The 20,359-nt window shown below is 31.6% G+C and overlaps 2 protein-coding genes across 8 annotated transcripts; both read right to left on the bottom strand.

The window, feature by feature from the left end:
• Positions 1 to 474: 474 nt before the first annotated feature.
• Positions 475 to 3,080, bottom strand: LOC129292146 (uncharacterized). The gene is made up of 3 exons (XM_054929679.1): positions 2,723 to 3,080; positions 1,588 to 1,611; positions 475 to 983 (listed from the first exon to the last, which is right to left on the bottom strand). Exons 1-3 carry the CDS (start codon positions 2,919 to 2,921, stop codon positions 655 to 657), a joined length of 552 nt encoding a protein of 183 aa, XP_054785654.1. The 5' UTR covers positions 2,922 to 3,080; the 3' UTR covers positions 475 to 654.
• A 6,897-nt stretch (positions 3,081 to 9,977) lies between these two features.
• On the bottom strand, positions 9,978 to 13,829 carry LOC129292260 (pentatricopeptide repeat-containing protein At4g04370). 7 transcript variants are annotated; one of them, XM_054929835.1, is made up of 4 exons: positions 13,666 to 13,829; positions 12,828 to 13,111; positions 12,333 to 12,711; positions 9,978 to 12,113 (listed from the first exon to the last, which is right to left on the bottom strand). In XM_054929835.1, the coding sequence occupies exons 3-4, from the start codon at positions 12,430 to 12,432 to the stop codon at positions 10,186 to 10,188; spliced, it is 2,028 nt and encodes a 675-aa protein (XP_054785810.1). In that variant the 5' UTR covers positions 12,433 to 12,711; positions 12,828 to 13,111; positions 13,666 to 13,829; the 3' UTR covers positions 9,978 to 10,185. The 7 variants fall into 7 exon arrangements, with proteins under 7 accessions (XP_054785810.1, XP_054785807.1, XP_054785804.1 ...); XM_054929832.1 differs by having other exon boundaries at positions 9,978 to 12,711; positions 12,828 to 13,179; XM_054929829.1 differs by having other exon boundaries at positions 9,978 to 12,711.
• Between the last annotated feature and the right edge of the window lie 6,530 nt (positions 13,830 to 20,359).

Genomic DNA, 20,359 nt, shown 5'->3' with positions numbered 1-20,359 from the left:
AATTATTGAGATGAGAAAACTAACCAATTAAATACTCCTTTTGATCAAAATATAAATATCTTCCTTCAGTTAATATTAGTTCAAAATATAAACAATCTAATACATGTAAAAAAAAAAAATCCTATTCTATTTCTTGTATTTATTAACCTTGATCCTTATGTAAAGTTATCTCTCACTCATCATAAAGTGCATTGGTAATTAGGATTAAGGGTAAAATATATATATATATATATATATATATTTATGAGAATGAAAATTTTATTGATATACTTTTCTTTTTCAAAAACTGCTTATATTTTAAATTGAAGAAAGTGCCTCATAAAACATTTATATTATTCAATGTGGGATTTATAACACAGTAGTCACAAAACATTGCAAGTGTCTTCATCAAAATTCAGTAATTCATGGTTCGAATGGATGGTTTGAGAATTGGGGAAGACAAAAGAATCAACAGATTGGGAATAGACAACAGTATGCAGAAGAGATCATTTAAACAGAAGCGAAACCAAAAGCAATTATTTTCTTCAGCATTTATATTTCCAGCAAATGGTGTCAAGAAACTAACGAATGAATCAATGAATAAAAGAATGAATGAGCGACTGACATGCATGTCAGATAATGTTGATTTTACACATAAGAATGGGCACTTTATGTTCAGACATAAGCATGACGAAACCTCACCCTGGACTCGGCCCATCCCCTTTGCCTTGCCCTGAGCTCCCACAGAGCAGTTATCTTCATTTGATCATCGAGTGTTGCTTCAGCTTTTTCCCTAGCTTCCTCACATGTATCCATCCCTGAATTGCACTTGTCTGCCTCCTTTTGATATTGTGATGCTAATTTCTTAGCCTCTAAGAGTGCCACGTCAGCACGCCGATGGTTTTCACGAGCTTCTGCTTCCTTCAACTTCACTTCTTCTGACACAAGGTCTATGAAACTCTTCTCCATGTCTTCACTGATCAATGGGTTTTCCTTCATGCAATCTAGAATACATATATCTCAAACATCGGCTTATTTCAAAACAGATCCACATGATTATAAAATACATCATCTTTGACGCTCAACACTGCTACCATGTCCGTAATGGGAATTTGGTTGTTTTAAAAACATTATTCCATTTGAATCCACACTAAAGAAATTAATTCTATGCAAATCTTTCCAAGTTAAATACCACAGTAATTTTACCCCATGAAAATACTGTAGTTGTGAACTATTATGTCAGTCCCACCTGAGTTTGTTAAGTTGGTGTTAACTAATAAGAGTGACACGACAGAGAATTCAAGTTTACAGGAATCACGTGTTTAGGAGTACTTCAACTAAATCAAATATTACGAGTGCCAATTGCTAAACGTAACAAATAATTAACAATCGGAAACTCTTCTATGATATAGTACAAATGTACAACTTTGCCATAACCACACCCGTTAGCTTGACAATGATTAATCATCTTAGGATGCTTCAACTTGTGTCAAATCAGAACTCCACAGTAGAAGGTAACTTCAGAGAATTTTTTTATTATCTCTTCGTGTCACTATGGGCTCATGCCTGAAGCTTACTCCACAAGAAATACAAGGAAGAAAAACTAACCTGTAATGGAACTGTTGCTCAAACCTGCAATTGAAAACAGACATAGACACCACGTTAAGCTTGCACTTCATATACATAACCAAATGATCAAGAAGAAGCTCGCACTTCAAATACAAAACCAAAAGATCAAGTTAAAATATAACAAAGGAATAAGGAAGCAATTGGCAATGAATGCATGAGTGCAAGAATCAATATCTACAATCACAGCACTGAGTTCAAATCTCCTTTGTGGTCAGGGAGTTGTGAAATTGACAAATTGATTGCACTTATTTCTGGAGATTAATCACACTTCTAATAATATTTCACAGAATACAGTGAATGGTCCATGTCTTATGACATCTTCCAATTCCACATTTCAGAAGTCAATTCAGTGTCGCTATAGTGTAGGTGTTGGGTGTGGACAAATATGTTATTTGACTACTAAATATACCACTTGCACTCAATTTATACAGAGTCTACTATTGATCCTTAACTAAAAGATCATCAATTTGAGGTGCAGGCGTTTCCGTTTTTTAAGGTTATTCCCAAGAACAGGGATTTTTCCATGACCATGTTGTTACAACTTACAAGCAAAAGTAACCAGAGTAGATGTCTCAAGAGAACAGAACTATTGGTTTGGATCAGTAGTTCAAATAAATAACTAGGAATTGGTATTTTAACATTTTTCTCAAATAAATTACTAATGTCTCAATTTTATTAGTCTTGCAAAATATATTTCATCTTCAACAAAATCCTGAAGTCCACTAACAAGATTAACAGAAACAGTAACATGATCTACTAAATGCTCATTCATTAAAATGCTGGGACAAAGGTGAAGGTAGAAAAATAAAGGCACCAAAATGGGCGTTTCCAAAAAGATCGAGACATTTTGGTACTTTCGGCAACTGAGTATTATCTGATAGCTTTGAGAGCTCTAGCTTAGGTGGTATCACTATTGCAGCTGAAGTTTCACGAAAAGTTTAATGTGAGAGCTTGATTGAAAATCGAGTGTAACTGAATACAGGACTAAAATGGAAAGGCCAAAAACCGAAAGATCAAGAAAATGAATTATGTATAGGTGTGGAATATGAAGATCTCAACTAACTCAATAAATATTGCGGAATTCAAAGCAGGTCGAGAAAAATGGAGAAGATACCTTCAGGGAGAGAAAGAAGGGGTTGAAAAGAACAATCACAGGGACAAGGCGGACAAGACGAAGAGGCGGCGTGGCGAACAGTGGCGTTGAAGTTCTCGCTGAGATGCCAATACAAGGGTCGTCCCGCTACGTGAACAATGAGGCAGAGTGCCAGAATCCACATTACCAATTTCAACACTCTTTGCTGCCTCGTGTTCATCTCTCACTCTCGCAGGCCAAAAAAATAAAAAAAAAAAAGATCTTCAATCTTGATTCTTCACTTACAATGCGTTTCGTCTCGATGCATTGCTCAAAGCCTCAAATTGTCCCTGCATGTCTGCGTGTGGTTCAATGTATCTGGTGGCACCTGCCATTTTGATCATCAGACTAGGCCACCGGGGACATGAAACGTCATCGTTTGAAGTGCGAGATGACTTCTTTTCCCGTTTAGCTCCTTTAATATATATAAAGCAAAGACTTAAAAAACGGATCAAACCTGATTATTAGACTGTTAATGGAAGCCGTTAATGATTTGGTTTGGAGTAAAAATTATTTTTCCGATTGAGGTGAATTGGACAAAGTTGAATCACTATTAAGTCGAAAATTAAAGTTGAACCAGAAATCAAATTAATTTTTAAAAAATCAGATGGTTTTAAATATAATATTTAAAAAATAAAAAAATGAGATCCTATTAAAAGCTAATTTTATTTTTAAATAATTTACATGTATATAATATGATTTGAGACTATTTTTTTATAAAGATATTGACAATTATAGATGTAAATGTAGATACTTTTAAATTTACTCATATCTAATTTAACTAAGATCTACTTATATTTGATAAGTTGTAAAATTATAATTTATAATGTTATTAATTTACGATTATGTTATGTCATTTTATTAACATATTATTGATTTTTTTTATATTTATTTTATATATATATTTAATAATATTTTTATTTAATTATTATATTACTGGTTTAATCACTAGTCTAACCAATTAGATCATTAAAACTGAGAACTACTAACTCTTTTTTTTTTTTAATAAAACTGAACCTCAACTAGAGGTTTTGGGCACCTTCTATATCCTTATTAAGAATACAATACAGTGGCCCCCCCCCCCCCCCCCAAGAGAAAGAGCTCTTTGGGCAAGCATGAGATCATGTATCATCTTCAGTACGTCCACTTCTGCATGCAACTCAATCTCTCTCCTCATACTCAAATTTATAGCTTCCATCGAATCCGATTCTACAAATACTTTACAATACCCAGCATCCCACGCTGATCTGATGCCAAGGAAAATACCCCAAAGTTCTGCTATGAGACTGTCCCCATGATTCATGCTATGACTAAAACCAACTATAAATGTTCCAGCGCAATCTCTAATGAGTCCTTCGCAGCCACGTTTCCCCCTGTTTTGAGAGTATGCTCCATCAACATTAATAGTGATCCAGTCAGGGTCAGGTGGCTTCCAGATTTGACGGGCACTATAGAGTGCAGCTCCCTTCAAATTAACCCCTTTGAGTTTCCATCGGGTTACCCCTAGAGTTTTAAAAATGGCATTAGCTTCAGTTAAGAGCGCCTCATTGAACGGAAGCTTCCCTTCAAACACTCAGGAATTTCGTCGCTTCCAAATAAGCCATCAAAGAATTGTAAAAATCAAAGGCCAATCGTCATAGAATTTATTTCGCCCTCTCTTCATGTTATGATTCAGCCACTCGGCCTGAGGTTGGTTGAAGAAGGTTGAAGCTTGCTCATGATATATAATGCTTCTCCATAGAGCGGCGGCACTCGGACAGTTTCGTAGGACATGAAGAACCCCTTCTCTCTCTAAGTTGCAGCCCCGACACATCTCCTCATCAATCATGCCTCTCTTCTTTCTTTCCACATTTCTAAGAAGCTTGTCATGAGTAGCAAGCCAAATAAACGACTTACATCTCTATGGTACTCGAAGCTTCCATATCCTCTCCCAATTTTGATCATTATTTTGGTCAGTATGAAGAAGGCTCGTGTATGCAAACTTGACAGAAAAATGAACCATTCTTATCATACATCCAACGAGCTTGGGTACCACCATTTGTAGTTTCCAATCCCGCTTCAACACCCTTCCAAATAGCCTTGATACTTGCCCATATATTTGACCCTCTACGCTTGGAATCTATTTGAGGGATTAAACCTTGACCGCATTTATATTTTGCCCTCATGACCTGCACCCAGAACGTATCCTTTTGGTTTACAAGATTCCATTCTATCTTCATTAGCAGTGCATGATTATGCGCTCTTGCATGACGTAATCCCAAACCTCCCTGTTTCTTGTGTTTACATACATCCTTCCAGGCCATCGGGTGCGGTTTTCTTTGTTCGCTGGTATGTCCCCAAAGAAAATTGCGATTGATTTGGTCTAAGCTAGCATATCTAAAATATAATAGTGAGTGCATCTTCTAAAAGGTGTTCTTTTTAAATTTAGGGAAGATAGCAGATAAATTCCTTTAAAATACAAAAATGACAATTTAATTTTGCAAAATATGATAATAGCAATGAGGTTTCAAGGAATTTCTTTAAGATTAAATTTATATGTGAAAGTACTTTAATATCCCTTTATAATTTAAAAAGTTGTGATTTTTTAAATTATTTTAATCATTGGTGGAATAAAACTTGTGAATACTTATGCAAAACTTGTAAATGATATAAAATTAGTTGGACTCTACTGATAAAAAGTTTGATTTTCTAAATTATTTGTCATTAGTGGAATGAAATTTGTGAATACTTATACCAAACTTATGAACTATATAAAATTAGTTAGACTTTACTATTTAGAGAAAATTGCTAATAAAAAGTTGTGATTTCCTAAATTATTTTAGTCCTGGGTGGGATCAAACTTGCAAATACTTATATTAAATTTGTAAACCATATAAAATTAGTTGCATAGGGATACTAAAATAATTTCACATAGGAATTTAATCTTAAAAAAGTCTCTCGAGCCTCATTAGCATTATCACATTTCACAGGATCAAATTATTATTTTTCTTTTTCAGAAGAATTTATCTATCAATCGCCCTTTAATTTTATTAGTTATCAATTTGTCATGGGAAGTAACTCAATTATAATTTATTCCCTAAATTTTAATTTGATGCAACTTACTCCCTCCGTCTCTATATATAAGGTGTTTTCTAAAAACTCATTTCATCCCTAAATATAAGGGGTGGCAATAATATTTTTGAATAATTAGACAATTTTACTCTTGTCTTAAAAAATGGAATAGATCATTAATGTTTATTTTTCCTACCACCATCATAATATTAATTATGATATTATTAGGGGTAAAATTAAAAAATTATTGTATTTTTATGTTAGTTCAACTAAATAACAAACCTTTATTGATATGCAGAATTCAGTTAAAAACACTTTATATATAGGGAGGGAGGAAGTAATCTCTATAATTTTGACTTACTTGAAAATCAATCTTAAATTTTGACTCAGTATAATGCAATATTAATAGTTTTAACCATTCAAAATATTAATTATTATATTTTAGAAAATACATTTATAAGAACCAAATTTATTTCTTGAAACGTAGGGACTAAGTTTCAAGAATGAAACTTAGGGACTAAATTTATTTCTTGAAACATTTTACTGCCATCAAACATCTTCAAGAATGAAAGCATGGTATTTGCTGACTTGGTACATCGTAGAAGAAAGAACTAGAATATGTATGCTAGGCATTTGATGAAAGTCCTGCATGGAAAATTATTAATTGAAATTGATACTAGTATAATTTTTTCCCTGGCTTTACATTGGTTTTTTCTTGAGTGATTGCTGAAAAAGTTCACTTAGTTATTGTGAATAACATTTTCTTGCTGATACATGCTGTTGGACATTGTCTCAAATTTCCCAACTCCTTTCATGAATTTCTTGCGAATCTGAATAACAAAATTATATGCACGCCACACCGTTGATGAAAGTACCGAATGAAAAATTATCAATTGGAATGAGTTTACTTTAGAATTGATATTAGTATAATATTTTTATTATCTCTGGACTGCTTTATTCTTGATTGGTGGCTTAAAAACCAAGGATTTGGATGACTAACTTACTGAGTTTATTGCATTTAGGTTGGATGTTGGAGAAGGTAAAGAAGTCAATGTTGACAAGTGTCCAAGGTCCACTCTTCAACCCCAATGTATTAAATATCTTGGATGAGTAAGGTCTCACTAACATACACGCACAAGACATACATTTGAATCAGATTCAGGGACATATCCAAAAATCAGATTCTTGTAATCTAGCAGCATCTCCTGAATGAAGTAGCAAACCACTTTTTGAGATTGCAATAGATAAAAGGGGATGTTCTGAATGAAGTAGCATCTTCATTTTTTCACTTGCATTCTCTTTTGGCTGTATCCAGGTATAGGAGTGGTGATATATAGGTTTTGAAGGTATAATTAATGGAACCCAGTGAAGATATAATTGAAGTATTTTGATGCCTTTTATCATGTCTTCTCTCTTTTAAGATCCTAGCAGAATGAAATCCCATTTTCGATGTCTTTGTGGCTGTTTTTAAATCGGCTTCAATTATTTTAATCTTAAGCAACGCGTAGCCCTTTAGAGTTGGTAAACGGGCGGGCCTAACCTATATGGGCTCGGCCCTAAAGCTGGTTACCCCAATTTTATCCTAAAATTAAAACCCGGCCCTTATTCATAAGACTCAGGGCCGGGCCCGTAAGCCCGGATAAAAATAAAATAAAATAAAATAAAATTTAACATTAAAATTTATTTAGAATATTTTAAAATTTAACATATATCAAACCAAAGTCTCACATAATCTAAAAAATGAACAAAAAATTTAAACGTCCAAATAAGATAAAGGCAAACATCATCATCAATCCTAATCAAGATCTCCCTCATTATCATCCATAAATAAAATATTAAAACCCTCAGATGTAGGTCCACTTGTAAAAGATGGAGGCGGAGACTCAATATTAATTATCTCTGCAGTTTCTTCATCATCACCTACAATAATTATTAATTAAATTGTTTTATTATCAAATATATATCTATACATATATCACAAGATAAAATATAAAAATTACTATAAAATGGTAAAAAATAATTCAACCAATTGCTGGTACAAAATACAAATCAATGTTTGCATATTATCTGGAAAGAGGTGAAAACAATACTTTGTGAATAGTAAAACAGGCTTCACGGGTCACCCGGGCCCGAGCCCATTTTTCTAGGGCTTAAAAGTGCCGGGCGTCGAAGCCCGATTATCCTAAAAAATGCTAAATTTTTAAGCCTGAACTCTTATTAAAACGGGCTTAAACGGGCGGCCTGTCAAGCCCGGCCCTTATTCCCGACTCTATAGCCCTTTATACTCTCCAACAATTTACAAGTTTCTAAATTTCTATAGAATTATCTATAGTTTGGATAATCTTCTTATTATAGTAGTTACTGACCCTCAATTTTTTTTTTTGTTTGATCTAGGATATTGCTATTGCTGAATAAGCCCCCCACACCTTTCATCAAAGACGATGACTCTTAGTCCAATGAATTTAAAGAAAAAACCAAAAGAATCTTAGTAACTAACTTGATATGCACTTTTGCAAATTACAAGAGATTAAAATCTTAGTCCAATGTGTACTAAGGTGTTGTATATTATGGATTACCTCTTTGAACTCTTAGCTCCATGAATGTTGGTGCGTTGTTTCTTTCTCATGTTTCTAACTCAAGCAAGAAATCCTATGTCCTTCTGAAATCATTGATAATAATTTATTTGTGAGATTATATATTTTTTTGAGGGGTTATGGATGAGAATTAAATTGAAAGCTACCCATTTTTGAAGTTCCAAATTAAGAAAAAAATTTTATGATTCAACTACTGGGTCATTAGTTGTGGGTACAGGTAATAAATCTTTAATTCTCAAAAAACTTGCTCCCATCGATTATACCAAAATGAATTCAAATCCATAACTATCTTTCTTTTCTGTTTTGAATCTCATTGACATTATTGTGGTTTTTGCACCTCAGGGCCCAAATTTTGGGAATGGTAATATCATAATTAACCTTAGAAGTGATCCAAGTCTTGCTCCATCTATCTACAAGATTTGAAGGCCGAAGATAGTTCTTTAAGTAGTTTTCTGGTTTTTCTTCATCGCCAAGGTTTTCAAGTTTGATCTTTACATTTGTCCTTTTGTTCTGTGGAAATGGAAAATCAAAAGATTAGTTTGGACTTTGGAGTAATATGCGACTCAATCCATTTCTTAAGGCTCCTTTTATGTTAAACTACAAGCTACTACAGGCCTGTACTATCCCTGTGGCATCTTAATATTATTTGGTTCCCAATGATGTGTTTGTTATCAATCATTCTATGAGTAAACTTTGTTACTATTTACATTGCACTGTTATCGTTAAAATTAGGTCTGAAACATTTCCAACTGGAACTAGCATAAACTATAAAGGATGATTGATGTTGTGTAAACAAATAATTACCACACTGAATAATTAGCTTCCTATTGCGATGGGGATTATTTTGAAAAAGGAAAAAGGGTGTAAACAAATAATTATCCAAATTTATACAATTTAATTGATTGTGTTTCATTGACTCATCGTATTTTTTTTATTTTAAATTGAGACAATTTCAATATAATTTGTTCAAACGTTATTTAATAGAAGATGCAACCTATATTATATAACAAAATCATCTGATCTCAAACCCGTGCAACGTACTGGATCTAGGTTAGTTATGCAATCAAAAGTGGTTTGATTCAAGTGAACAGAAATTAAAACCCAGAAATTAAAATTCAGAACTGAATCATTGGATTATTGTTCACTAAATAAGTCCAGAATTTTAATGCTCTCCTTAGTTATTATTTGTTTGTTTGTTTTTTTTTTTCATCTTTATGAATGCATTTCAGTTTTGATTGAAAAAAAAAAAATAAGAATAACATTTTCTGCATTCATGTTTAAGAGCGAGGGAGGAGTAAGATCTTTGGGACCATATATAAGTAGTTTGATCTTAACCACTTGTTTACTTGGCCAAAGAAATAATTTGATCCTTGTCATGGATTAATCACTAAAATGATCTATCTTATACTTTTTTTTTATTATTATTATAAATGAGACAAGCATAGATTGAAACTTTAATATAAAATACATGGCACTAATTTATTAGTACAACTCAATCATATACGTGAATTATTTTCATAACATTAATGAATTGGCTGTGTTTGTGCAAATTCCTACCTTTTTGCATACATACCCTACCAAATGACTGAGTATGCGTGCAACACCAGAATTTTCTGTACATAACAATTCAAGAACACGACACCCTTCTAGTCAACGATCCCTAGTCAACGATCCCTCATCCAACCTTAACTTCAGCATCTAAAAAATGCTGAGAAATGCTCGTTGCTTGCCATGGAAAGAAGCAAGCTAGTACAAAGTTGAATTAGCCAACCCTGCTGTATAATATAGACTGCAATAAACTCATGACAATTGGCTGATATCAAGGTCAATACCCATCTCTTCCTTGTTCCCTGATTCCTTTCTCAAAATATGCAGTGTGGAGAGAATTTCTTGAAACTGTGGGTGAGAGTTGTGCATGGTGAAAAATGTTGTGATGGTCCCATGTATGTCAACGAAACTCCAGCCAGGAATTTTTCTCAAGCCAAGAGATCTCATATGGGTCCATGCCTCTCCTACACCTTCCCAGTTGTTTATTGAAGCATAGCAATGTGCCAGTTGCACATAGTTTCCTGCATTTATTGGCCTTAATATGAGAACATCTTTGGCAATCTTCTCACCAAGTTTGTTGTTTCTGGTTACCCGACAAGCATCGAGGAGTATACCTAAAACATCGAGCATTGGCTCTGGGAATGTCTTCTTGTACAAGTAATATGCCTCTTCCACTCGCCCGGCTCGACTGAGGAGATCAACCGCACAAGCATGGTGTTCAAGATTAGGTGCAATCCCAAAGTCTCCAGTCATTGATTGGTATATGTTCAAACCCTGGTCAATGAGTCCATTATGGCTACAAGATGATAAAATTGAAAGGAAAATGACATCGTTTGGTTTCATGCCACTTCCCAAGAATTCTGAGTATAACCTCAATGCTGTCTCTCCTTTGCCATGATAACCATATCCTGCAATTAGGGCACCCCATGAGACTAAATCCTGACTCGGCATCTCGTTGAAACAACTTCGTGCAGCATCCAAGTGCCCACATTTGGAGTACATGTCCACCAAAGCTGTGTCAACCAAAATACATGGCCTTGAGCTATTTTTCAAAATAAAGCTATGGATCCATTTACCAAAATGAAGTGCTCCTATCGAAGCACATCCTTGAAGAAGGGAGACGATAGTTATTGAATCCGGTGTTTGACAACAAGACCTCATTTCACTGAAAAGAAACAAGGCCTTGCATATATAGCCGTTTTGAGTGTATCCAGCAATAATAGCATTCCAGGAAACCAAATCCCTTTTGCTCATTTTATCAAACATAATAAAACTCTGATTCAATTTACCACACTTGGCATACATGGTCACAAGAGAGTTCTGAGCAGTGACATCTAAAGTCAATTCTCGCCTTACTACATAACCATGAATCGAGATTCCCAAATCAAAAGATCCCAGTTGTATACAAGCTGTAATTATACTAACTATAGTAGCAGTGGATGGCTTGACCCCGAATTTTATCATTTGGCGGAAGATAGCCAGTGCCTTATCTGCATACTGACTCTGCACAAGGCCTGAGATCATCGCTGTCCACAAAACTACATCCTTATCAGAGCTCCTTTCAAAAATTCGAAATGCAATATCAATGTTCCTGGCTTTTAAGTACAAAACGATCAAGGCTGTTTCTACATGTGCATCAAAGTCAAATCCAGCTCTTAAAATCTGGCAATGCGCTGACCTTCCCAGTTTTAACTCACCCGTTGATGCAGCCACAGACAACAGGGACCCAAAAGTCTGTTGGTCAGGCTTCATACCTGCTGCCCACATTGTCTCCAAAAGTTGCAATACTTCACTTAGATTTCCTATCTGAGCATAAATTGATATCAAGGAATTCCATGAAACAAGGTCCTTTTGACCCATATACTCAAATATTTTCCTAGAGTCTTCAATGCTTCCACATCTTGCATACACATTTAGAAAAGAATTTGACAGAGTTATATCAGACATAAATCCAAACAAAATTGCACAACCATGCCAACACCTCAAATGGGCAAGGACTGAAACTCCAGACAGAATGCTCAACAGAGTAACCGAACTGGGTTGAATTCCTTGTTGACGCATGTCGTTAAACAAAGAATAAGCCATTTCAAGATTACCCTCCCGAGAATAGCATCCAATGACAGTGGTCCAAGGAACAACATTTCTCTCGGGCATAAAGTCGAAAACTTTGCGAGCAGTATCTGCGGATCCAAATTTCACATAGAAATTAATCAAAGATGAAGCAATGTAGGCATCGGAAGACAAACCATGAACGACAATGCATTGATGGAAGGAACACCCAAGGGAGGAAAGGTTTAGAAAGGTGCAAGCTTTAAGCAGACTAGGGAAGGTGTACGCATCTGAAGGGACATAGTTCTCAAGCATAGAAGCATATGTGAGAAGAACTTCACTGTGAGCACCTTGGGATGAAAGGCGGTTGATAGTGGCATTGAAAGACTTGGTGACGGAGGAAGTTGATGGCTCCAGAAATCTCAACAATGGAGGTTTGAGCTTGTTCATGCCACATTACTCATCCACTCCCTCTATATATACAGGTGGCCAGGTGGGTAAGAGCCTATCAAAAAATGCAGTATATTTGCTATAATCCTCAATAGAGAGCCAAAATTTCCCTTCAATTTTTAATTTCTCCAATCCTTCGGAAGAGTCGTGTCCTGTTCTTATCCCATCAGAACTCCTGACTGTTTTCCCCATCTAAGAGCATGAACAGAACCCTTAATCAGTCCGTGATTGTTAATCGAACACCTCAGTCAGTGGCCGACTTAATGAATTTCTCTGAAACTAAAAAGTAAATTGATTCGAACATCCGAGGAGAAACAAAAATCAGAGGTGAGTCCAATTTCTTGCCCAGAACCCCATTTTAATTGGAAAAATAATATGCTTGACCATAAACGAACCTGGGAGCAGAAGCACAAAGGAGGGCACGAACTTGGAGAAGCACACAAACTTGGAGAGGCTTCTGACAGAGCGAGCTCTGAGCGGCGGCAGTAAAGAATAGGAGAGGAGTTAATAATAAATTAATAATTAAAGTTATTTTGTGGGGTTATTAAAAAGGATCAAGGATAAAAGTGTTTTAAAAGTTTTTGAATGAAATGCTGGTATCCTTCCCTCCCTCTCAATTGTTCCTCTCCTCCATCTTCTTCCTTCTCCACCTGGAAATTTAAATTCCTCGATGAAATTCCTGTGTAAGATGAGGATAATCCATTGTCATAGATCATGGCTGCTGAAGCAGCTTCTTCGAGGCTATATCTGTACAAATTTAATTTGATGTCCTTTAATAAATTTTAGTCCTAGCTTTCTAAAACCACGCCAATAAGTGATCCTCCCTTCAACATGAATAAATGAACAAGTAATTTTAAACAGCTCATGGGAGAGTGTTCTTGAAGATGAATAAATGAACCTCCCTTCCTCTTCCTTCACCCTCAAATTTTTCACTCGAGGCCACGAGTTATAGTTTCAGAACCTTGAAAAAAAAAAAAAACGGAGCTGATTCCTCACTATTGAACACTGTGAAAGCAAAACCAAAGAGGAAAATAAATCAAAGAAGCAGTATATTTGCCAAGCGAGCTGTAAAACCGAAAATTTCCGGTGATAACTGAACGTTCCCCTTTTCAGCACTCCCAAAAAATTTACCCAATCTCAGGAATCACAGTAATGTATTACCGAAAACTTAATCAATTTCCATCACTATTTGAAGGAAACATTAATGGGTTTGCAAAACAAACTAGACAATACCTCAAATGGTGGGATTCAGTGAGAGATCGAGGGCATGAACGAGACCATTTTTGAGTATGCCGAGTTCTGGGCCGTGGCAACGGTGATGCGGTTCTCGTAGAAAGGACTGAGCTTGACGGAGTAACCGTTGAACGGAGCTTTGAATGGGAGCAAGCTGAGTGGTGCCGCCGCCGCCGCAAAAGCAACTAAAGCGTGATGGGTTTTCAATTTATTAAAGTTGATTTAATAAAAAATCATTTAATAAAAATTAGTTTATGAAAATCAATTATTATAATAAAATTTATACTTAAATATACTTTTAAAAAAATTAATTTTATATATAAAAATTATGTAAATTGTGATAGTAAAATATTTTTTTAAATGTATAATTATTAAAAAAGATATTAATTTATAATGATTTATAATTTTTATTATATAAATATAATATATTTAAAATATTTAAAAAATATGATAAAGATTTCAAATAACATAACATTTGATCTATAATATTAAAATTTGATTTCTAATTAGTTGTACCTTTTTAATTTATAATTTTAAAAAAATATATTAAAAATTTATAATTTATATTATACATTAGTGCTAAAAATTAATATGATTAATTATTTAATTTATAATGTTAAAAACTTGATACTTAATTATTATTATTGAAATGATAATTCTATTTTTAATAAATTAACTATTTTTTAAATAAAAGAATAAGAGATAATATGGTCAAACAATATCTTACTTTTTAAATTCACTTTTTAAAAGTTTTATTATTTTAAGTTAGTCAAAAATATATTTAACAACATTTAAAAAGAACTTCTTAAATGAACTTTTTTAAAAAAAATTAAAATCAAACAACATTTAATTTTTAAAAAGTAAAAGAATACTCCCTGAATGTTAAAATTAACAAAACCAAACGGACCTTACGGTGACTTGATTAGAGGGAAGAAAACGGAGAAGGAACGGATGAGAGAAAGCACTATGCGTTCAAAGAGAAGGAAGGAGGTGGAGGCCATGTGCAATTGGCGTTCCATTTCAATCTAAAATATTTTTAAATTAATTTTTAAATATTTTGAATATTATATTTATTAATATAGAAAATATAAAAAATTTAAGGGAGAATTTTAATTAAGAATCACTGAAAAAATTAATTTTAAGTAAGTCCAAAAAAATTTTAAAATTTCAATTTATGAAAGAAAATTAAAAGAATTTTGATGAAAAAAATGCAAAAATATCCTTCACTTATTATATAGAATTATTAGTTATTAATTTTTTTATTATATTTATTAATTTATCAATATCACTTGTAAATTATATCAATTTGTCAAACAATTAGTAATATTAGCTATTAATTTACTACCTTGACTTGTTAATTTATTAACATCATTTATAAATTATAAAATCTGTTAGTAATTTACAAATAATATTAGTAAATTACAAAACTTGTCAATAATTTATAACTGATGTTAATAAATTAATAAGTAAAATTCACAATTTAACAGCTGATGTTGTTACTTATGATTGAAAAATTGATGTCAAGTCTTATATGATTATTAACATGTCAACTCATGTAATTTGTAAATCATATTTATAAATTAATAAGTGAAATAAAAATAATAATAATTAGTGATTTTGTATAACAAGTGAAGGGTATTTTAGTCTTTTTACTATTGAAATTCTTTTGACTTTTCCCCTTAGATTGAACTAAAATTTTAAAATTTTTTTAGACACATCTAAAATTAATTCTCTATAATGATCCTTAACTAAAATTCTCCCAATTTCTAATATCAAATTTGGGTTGTCATTAGTGTTCATCAAGGAATTAATACCATGATACTTGTCACTTTTAATGAGATCTGGATTATTTAAGTTTTAAAATTTTTTATTTTTATTTTATATGTATTAAATAAAAATATAAAAAATTAATAAATCTATTCATTAGCAATTTGCTAGTATATATTTAATTTAGATAATCTAATTTAATATTAAAATTTTATAATTTGACTATTCAAATAGACTTTAGACAATTCAAATATAGGACTCATTTGTTTAAAACTAAAAAATAAGTGATTTTTAAAAATTTTAGAGATTTTATAAAAAGAGATTTATTTTATAGGGATTTTATAAAAAAGTAGACTATTTTATATTTAGTTATAATAATAAAAAAATATTAGTTAGATATTTCAAAATTTTATGATTTAATCCTTAATTTTTGTTTAATAAAAATAAGTTATTATTATATTACTTTAAAATGTTTTGATATCTCTATATATTTTGCCTCTTAAAAATATTTTCTCTTATCTACCATATTAGTAGCTTCTTAAAATAATGAAAAAAAATTCAAATTTTAATTATTTTTAAAATTTTAAATAAACATTATAAAAACTCATAAAATAGATTTTAAAAAAAAGGAGTGATTTTTTCATGAAATAAGCTAACACAAACGGGCCCATAATCTGGATGACCTAACTTAATATTAAAAAATATATAAATTTTATAAATTAACCATTTAAGTATATTCTAAATAGTACAAATGTAATATTAAAATTTTTTATATTTTTTATATTAATAAATATAATATTAAAATATTTAAAACTTATTTTAAAGGTATAGAAAATATTATTTTAAACTGAAATGGAAAGTTGGGATTTTTTCTAGCTTGATGAGCAGTCAATGCCAAATGCAAATGCAGAGAAAAGAGACACTTTAAGCAAGGTGGTCAAGGAACAAATAAGAGAAGGGCATGTGTAAACTTTTTTATCAAACTTATTTGTAACTGTCAAACAAATTTGTAACTGTTAGATTGTATGTTATCTTGCCTGAAGGAGAATAACCCCATTTGAATACATCTAAATCAGCTAAACTCGTATCTTGCAAAAAAGTTTGAGTTAAAAATGATTTTTCAATGAAAATTATTAGATTTGATATATGACACTACTAAACTCCAAACACATATCCAATCAGTTTCATTTCTTAAAAACTGAAACCATCAAGGAGCAAGTGAAACTTTATTTTCGCATTGCATGGAAAGAGACCCAATAGAACTGACCGTAAAAGAAATAAAGTTGCAAAAGGAAAGTTGAAAAAGAATGATAGAACTTCATCTAGATATCAGAAAGAGATTGCTTTTCAAGGTAGCAATCTAAAATACTTTGATTAACTATTTTACATGCTGAATGTTAAAAATTCACTTCAGTCGTTGTGAGGGAAAAAAACCATAGGGAGGTAAAAAAAATTGATGTAAGGTGCATAATCCATCATTATCATAAATCAAATCAATTACACTTACTTGCCATTTTTAGCATAAATGAAAAGGGACGAACATACTAACATTTCCCTAAGAAATAACACAAATGGATCTATCTTGTCCCTATGATGCCTAGGATGGATTTAGTTTTTATTTTTTTACAATAAATCATAATATTCCTTCTAAACCTATATGCAGTACTGCCATTCTAAGATCAATTCAACTAACAATACATACATTATGTATGTATGTATGTATGTATATTTGAAATAGCATGAAAAGGTTAGGACCTTGATAGAAATACAATATAATCATCCAGCTTCCAAGACTTATTTTGCTTCAGTTTTTTCATTTGATAATTTTAAGTAAATTTCTACAATATCACAATGAAAGCAAAGGTTCAAGATTTAACATAGCATTGAGTTTACACTCACTCAAAGGAATAGGTGAGAAAACTGAAAGACTATATGTGAGCTGGAAGAAAATATTTGCATCATGGTGTTACATTTAACATACCAGTTGGGTTACCACAAAAATAGGCACTACAACTTGACTAATGACTATAATAACAAAAGACCATATTAAGCAAAAGCAAACAAAATTTCACTATAAATAAAGTTCTTATTTATATAATTAATAAACTACTCGTGCGATGCACGAATTATATACAATAGTTTTTTTAAAGTAAGCATTAATTTTATAGGAAAATTTTTTCTAAAAGAATAACTTATAGTGGACACCTTTTTCGTATTATCTGATATGTAGTGATGTTGTGTAATTATTATTATTATTATTAAATATGCATATTAGAGTATAGCAAACAATAAATACTAAAAGCATACTACATAAATGGGTATAATCAGAAATAGATTAACAAAAATTTATAATTATTTATATCAAATTAACAAAGTCATTCTTATGAATACCATTAGAAGTTTTATTTATGGAGCGAGTATCCTCGTTAAGAACTAATATGTTTAATATTTCTTACTTTGAACACGAGAAACAACAAAGTATAATTGGTTGCAAGTGAAAATAGGACAAGAAGGTTGCAAACTAACCTGACATGAGCTTTGGTCCTAGCTCTTATCAATGGCCATTATAAAAGCTGGCATAATGAGAAACTACCTCCTTCTCATAATGAATGACAACCTAAAATCAGATAGACATGTAAAAATACGTGATATACATACTTTCATCCTTACATTTGGTTCAGACATTACTTAGACCTTAATAACATGTTTTCCTATTCGTGTAATTATGAGACTATATCATTGTAAAACTTCATAATTTATCAATGTTCCACATTAAAATAATTAGGGCACCCACTTTGAATCTTAGTTTAAGATTCAGGAGGCCTGAAATTGTAATTGAATTTAGAAAATATTTAAAGTGCATGTTAGAAGTGAATTCATTTCCTCATCATATTTTACAACACTTTCAAAGTTTAAGTGCACAACTTTCTCTCTAGGGAGTAGAGCTATCAATTAGGGTCGAGCCCGTCAGGTCAACCCTTTTAAGCTCAAAAATAACTAAGGTTAGACTGCTACTTTGGAAGGAAAAATGGTAATTTGAGCTTAAAAGGGCTGGCTCTTGTAAGCCCGGAAATAAAAAGGCCAGCCTTTTTAAGCCCTTTTATTATTATTTTTTAAATTGTGGTATAAAAAAATACAAGATTAAATATATAACTCAAAGAAATGAACATATTAAACGCATTCATCCATCTCTCATTTATTTATTAAGATTTAGCTGATAATGTTAGCTAATTTTAATTTTTATTAGTATTAACTTTAATATTACTATTTAATATTAGACCTAAATGTTTAAGTTTTTTTTATTGTTGTGGCGTAAATTGATTTAAGTTTATTATCTTAAACTTAATTTTATATATAATAACTTTTTTTATGATTATAAATATATATTTTATAATTTTAAATTAAAAAAATTAAAAAATAGGGTTGAGGCCCTGTGGGCTAAGGGCGGGCCTTGTAAAAGGGCACCCTGACATATAATCGAGTTTATTAGAGTCAGCCTGTTTAGGCCCTAGCCCTTTAAGGGCCAGCCTTTTAGAGTCGGGCTAACCCTAATTGACAGGTCTACTAGAAAGTAAGGATAACATGTACCTATTTAGTTCTTCAATCATAACTAATGTATGAGCTAATATAGCTTGATTTTTAAAATATGAAAAATTATAGATTGTTAATGAAAATAATTCTTAATATTTTTTTTTAATTTTTTCATAAACTTCTTAATTTATATTACAATTCACAAGCAAACTTGCTTATAGTTTTTTATTTCAAAGATTTTTATTGTTCAATTATTCATTCTTTCCTCTTCCAATCTTTCTCGTTTTGTTTCAACATCTTCATTGATGAAGGAAAGTTTTAGATATCACAAGGCTGTTGATTTTTTACTGTTATAGATGCGGGTTTTTGTTTTTCAAAATAAAAGTGTACGTAGAGCTCTAGAAAAAGAAAACATGTACATGGTATTGTAATTAACTTTGAAATTTTTATCACTAAATTCTTTTCAACCACCAATTGTATATCCCATCCTTTTGCACATGACTTCTATTTTCATCATATTTATCAATTACAGCAATATCTTATGGAAGGATTTGAAAAAAGAAAGAGTTTTATGGATTTTTCTACTCCTTCCTCATCCTTTTTTACTTGCTTAACTTTTTTTCATTTCTTACTTGAAGATAATAAATTTTAATTATTATTATTTATGTTAAAGATAATAAAAATAAATTTAAAAAATATTTTTAAGCAAGCATAAATATAACATTTTTAAAAAAATATATATATGACAAGTAAGCAAGCTGGGTTAAAGAAATCACTGCCGGACAGGTAATGTGCCTTTTTAACGGACCAGGAGTCTTTTTATTTTTTTCCCTCCATTTCCCTCCACTTCCCCCATCCCCACCATTCATTAATTTTATTATTTAAAAAAATTGTTTAATAAAAAAATTTGAATAGTGGGGATGGGGGAAGTGAAGGGAAATGGAGAGAAAAGAAGTGGAGAGAACCCACTTCCCTTTTTAACCCACACTTGCCAACTTGTGACTTGTGAGTTGGCTAGTTTTTCCAACACTGTTCTTAATCAAAAGTTGGGCAAATTAGTTTCGTGGCCTTGTCCAATTGTAGTCATGTGAATAGCAATATGAATTAATTGATAAATGATGCAAATAAAATAATTAAATCTTATAATAATTTACTTCTTGAATAAGTATATCTTTTATTATCTAATATCTAACTATATAATGATGGAATAATATGGTTAATTTTTTGGATTATATACTTTAAATGTATTAATGGGATTAAAATACAACTAAAAACTATATTTAGATATTTATTATATTCAAATTGAAATTAATATGAAAGTAATATATGTTATACTCATTTAATTTTTGAATAATTAAATTTTATATAATGATATAATGATTCAGTAACATGTTAA

Source organism: Prosopis cineraria, unplaced genomic scaffold, assembly GCF_029017545.1.
Source record: "Prosopis cineraria cultivar Desert tree isolate PC_DT_omini unplaced genomic scaffold, ASM2901754v1 PC14, whole genome shotgun sequence".
Taxonomy (NCBI): domain Eukaryota; kingdom Viridiplantae; phylum Streptophyta; class Magnoliopsida; order Fabales; family Fabaceae; genus Prosopis; species Prosopis cineraria.
This window is presented reverse-complemented; position numbering and strand designations above follow the sequence as displayed.

Coding starts and splice junctions, on each gene's coding strand:
- LOC129292146 (XM_054929679.1), bottom strand. CDS start 2,921: ATGAACACGAGGCAGCAAAGAGTGTTGAAATTGGTAATGTGGATTCTG. Junction 1,612..2,722: donor CCTTCTTTCTCTCCCTGAAG/GTATCTTCTCCA, acceptor TTTCAATTGCAG/GTTTGAGCAACAGTTCCATT. Junction 984..1,587: donor GAGCAACAGTTCCATTACAG/GTTAGTTTTTCT, acceptor TATGTATTCTAG/ATTGCATGAAGGAAAACCCA.
- LOC129292260 (XM_054929832.1), bottom strand. CDS start 12,432: ATGAACAAGCTCAAACCTCCATTGTTGAGATTTCTGGAGCCATCAACT.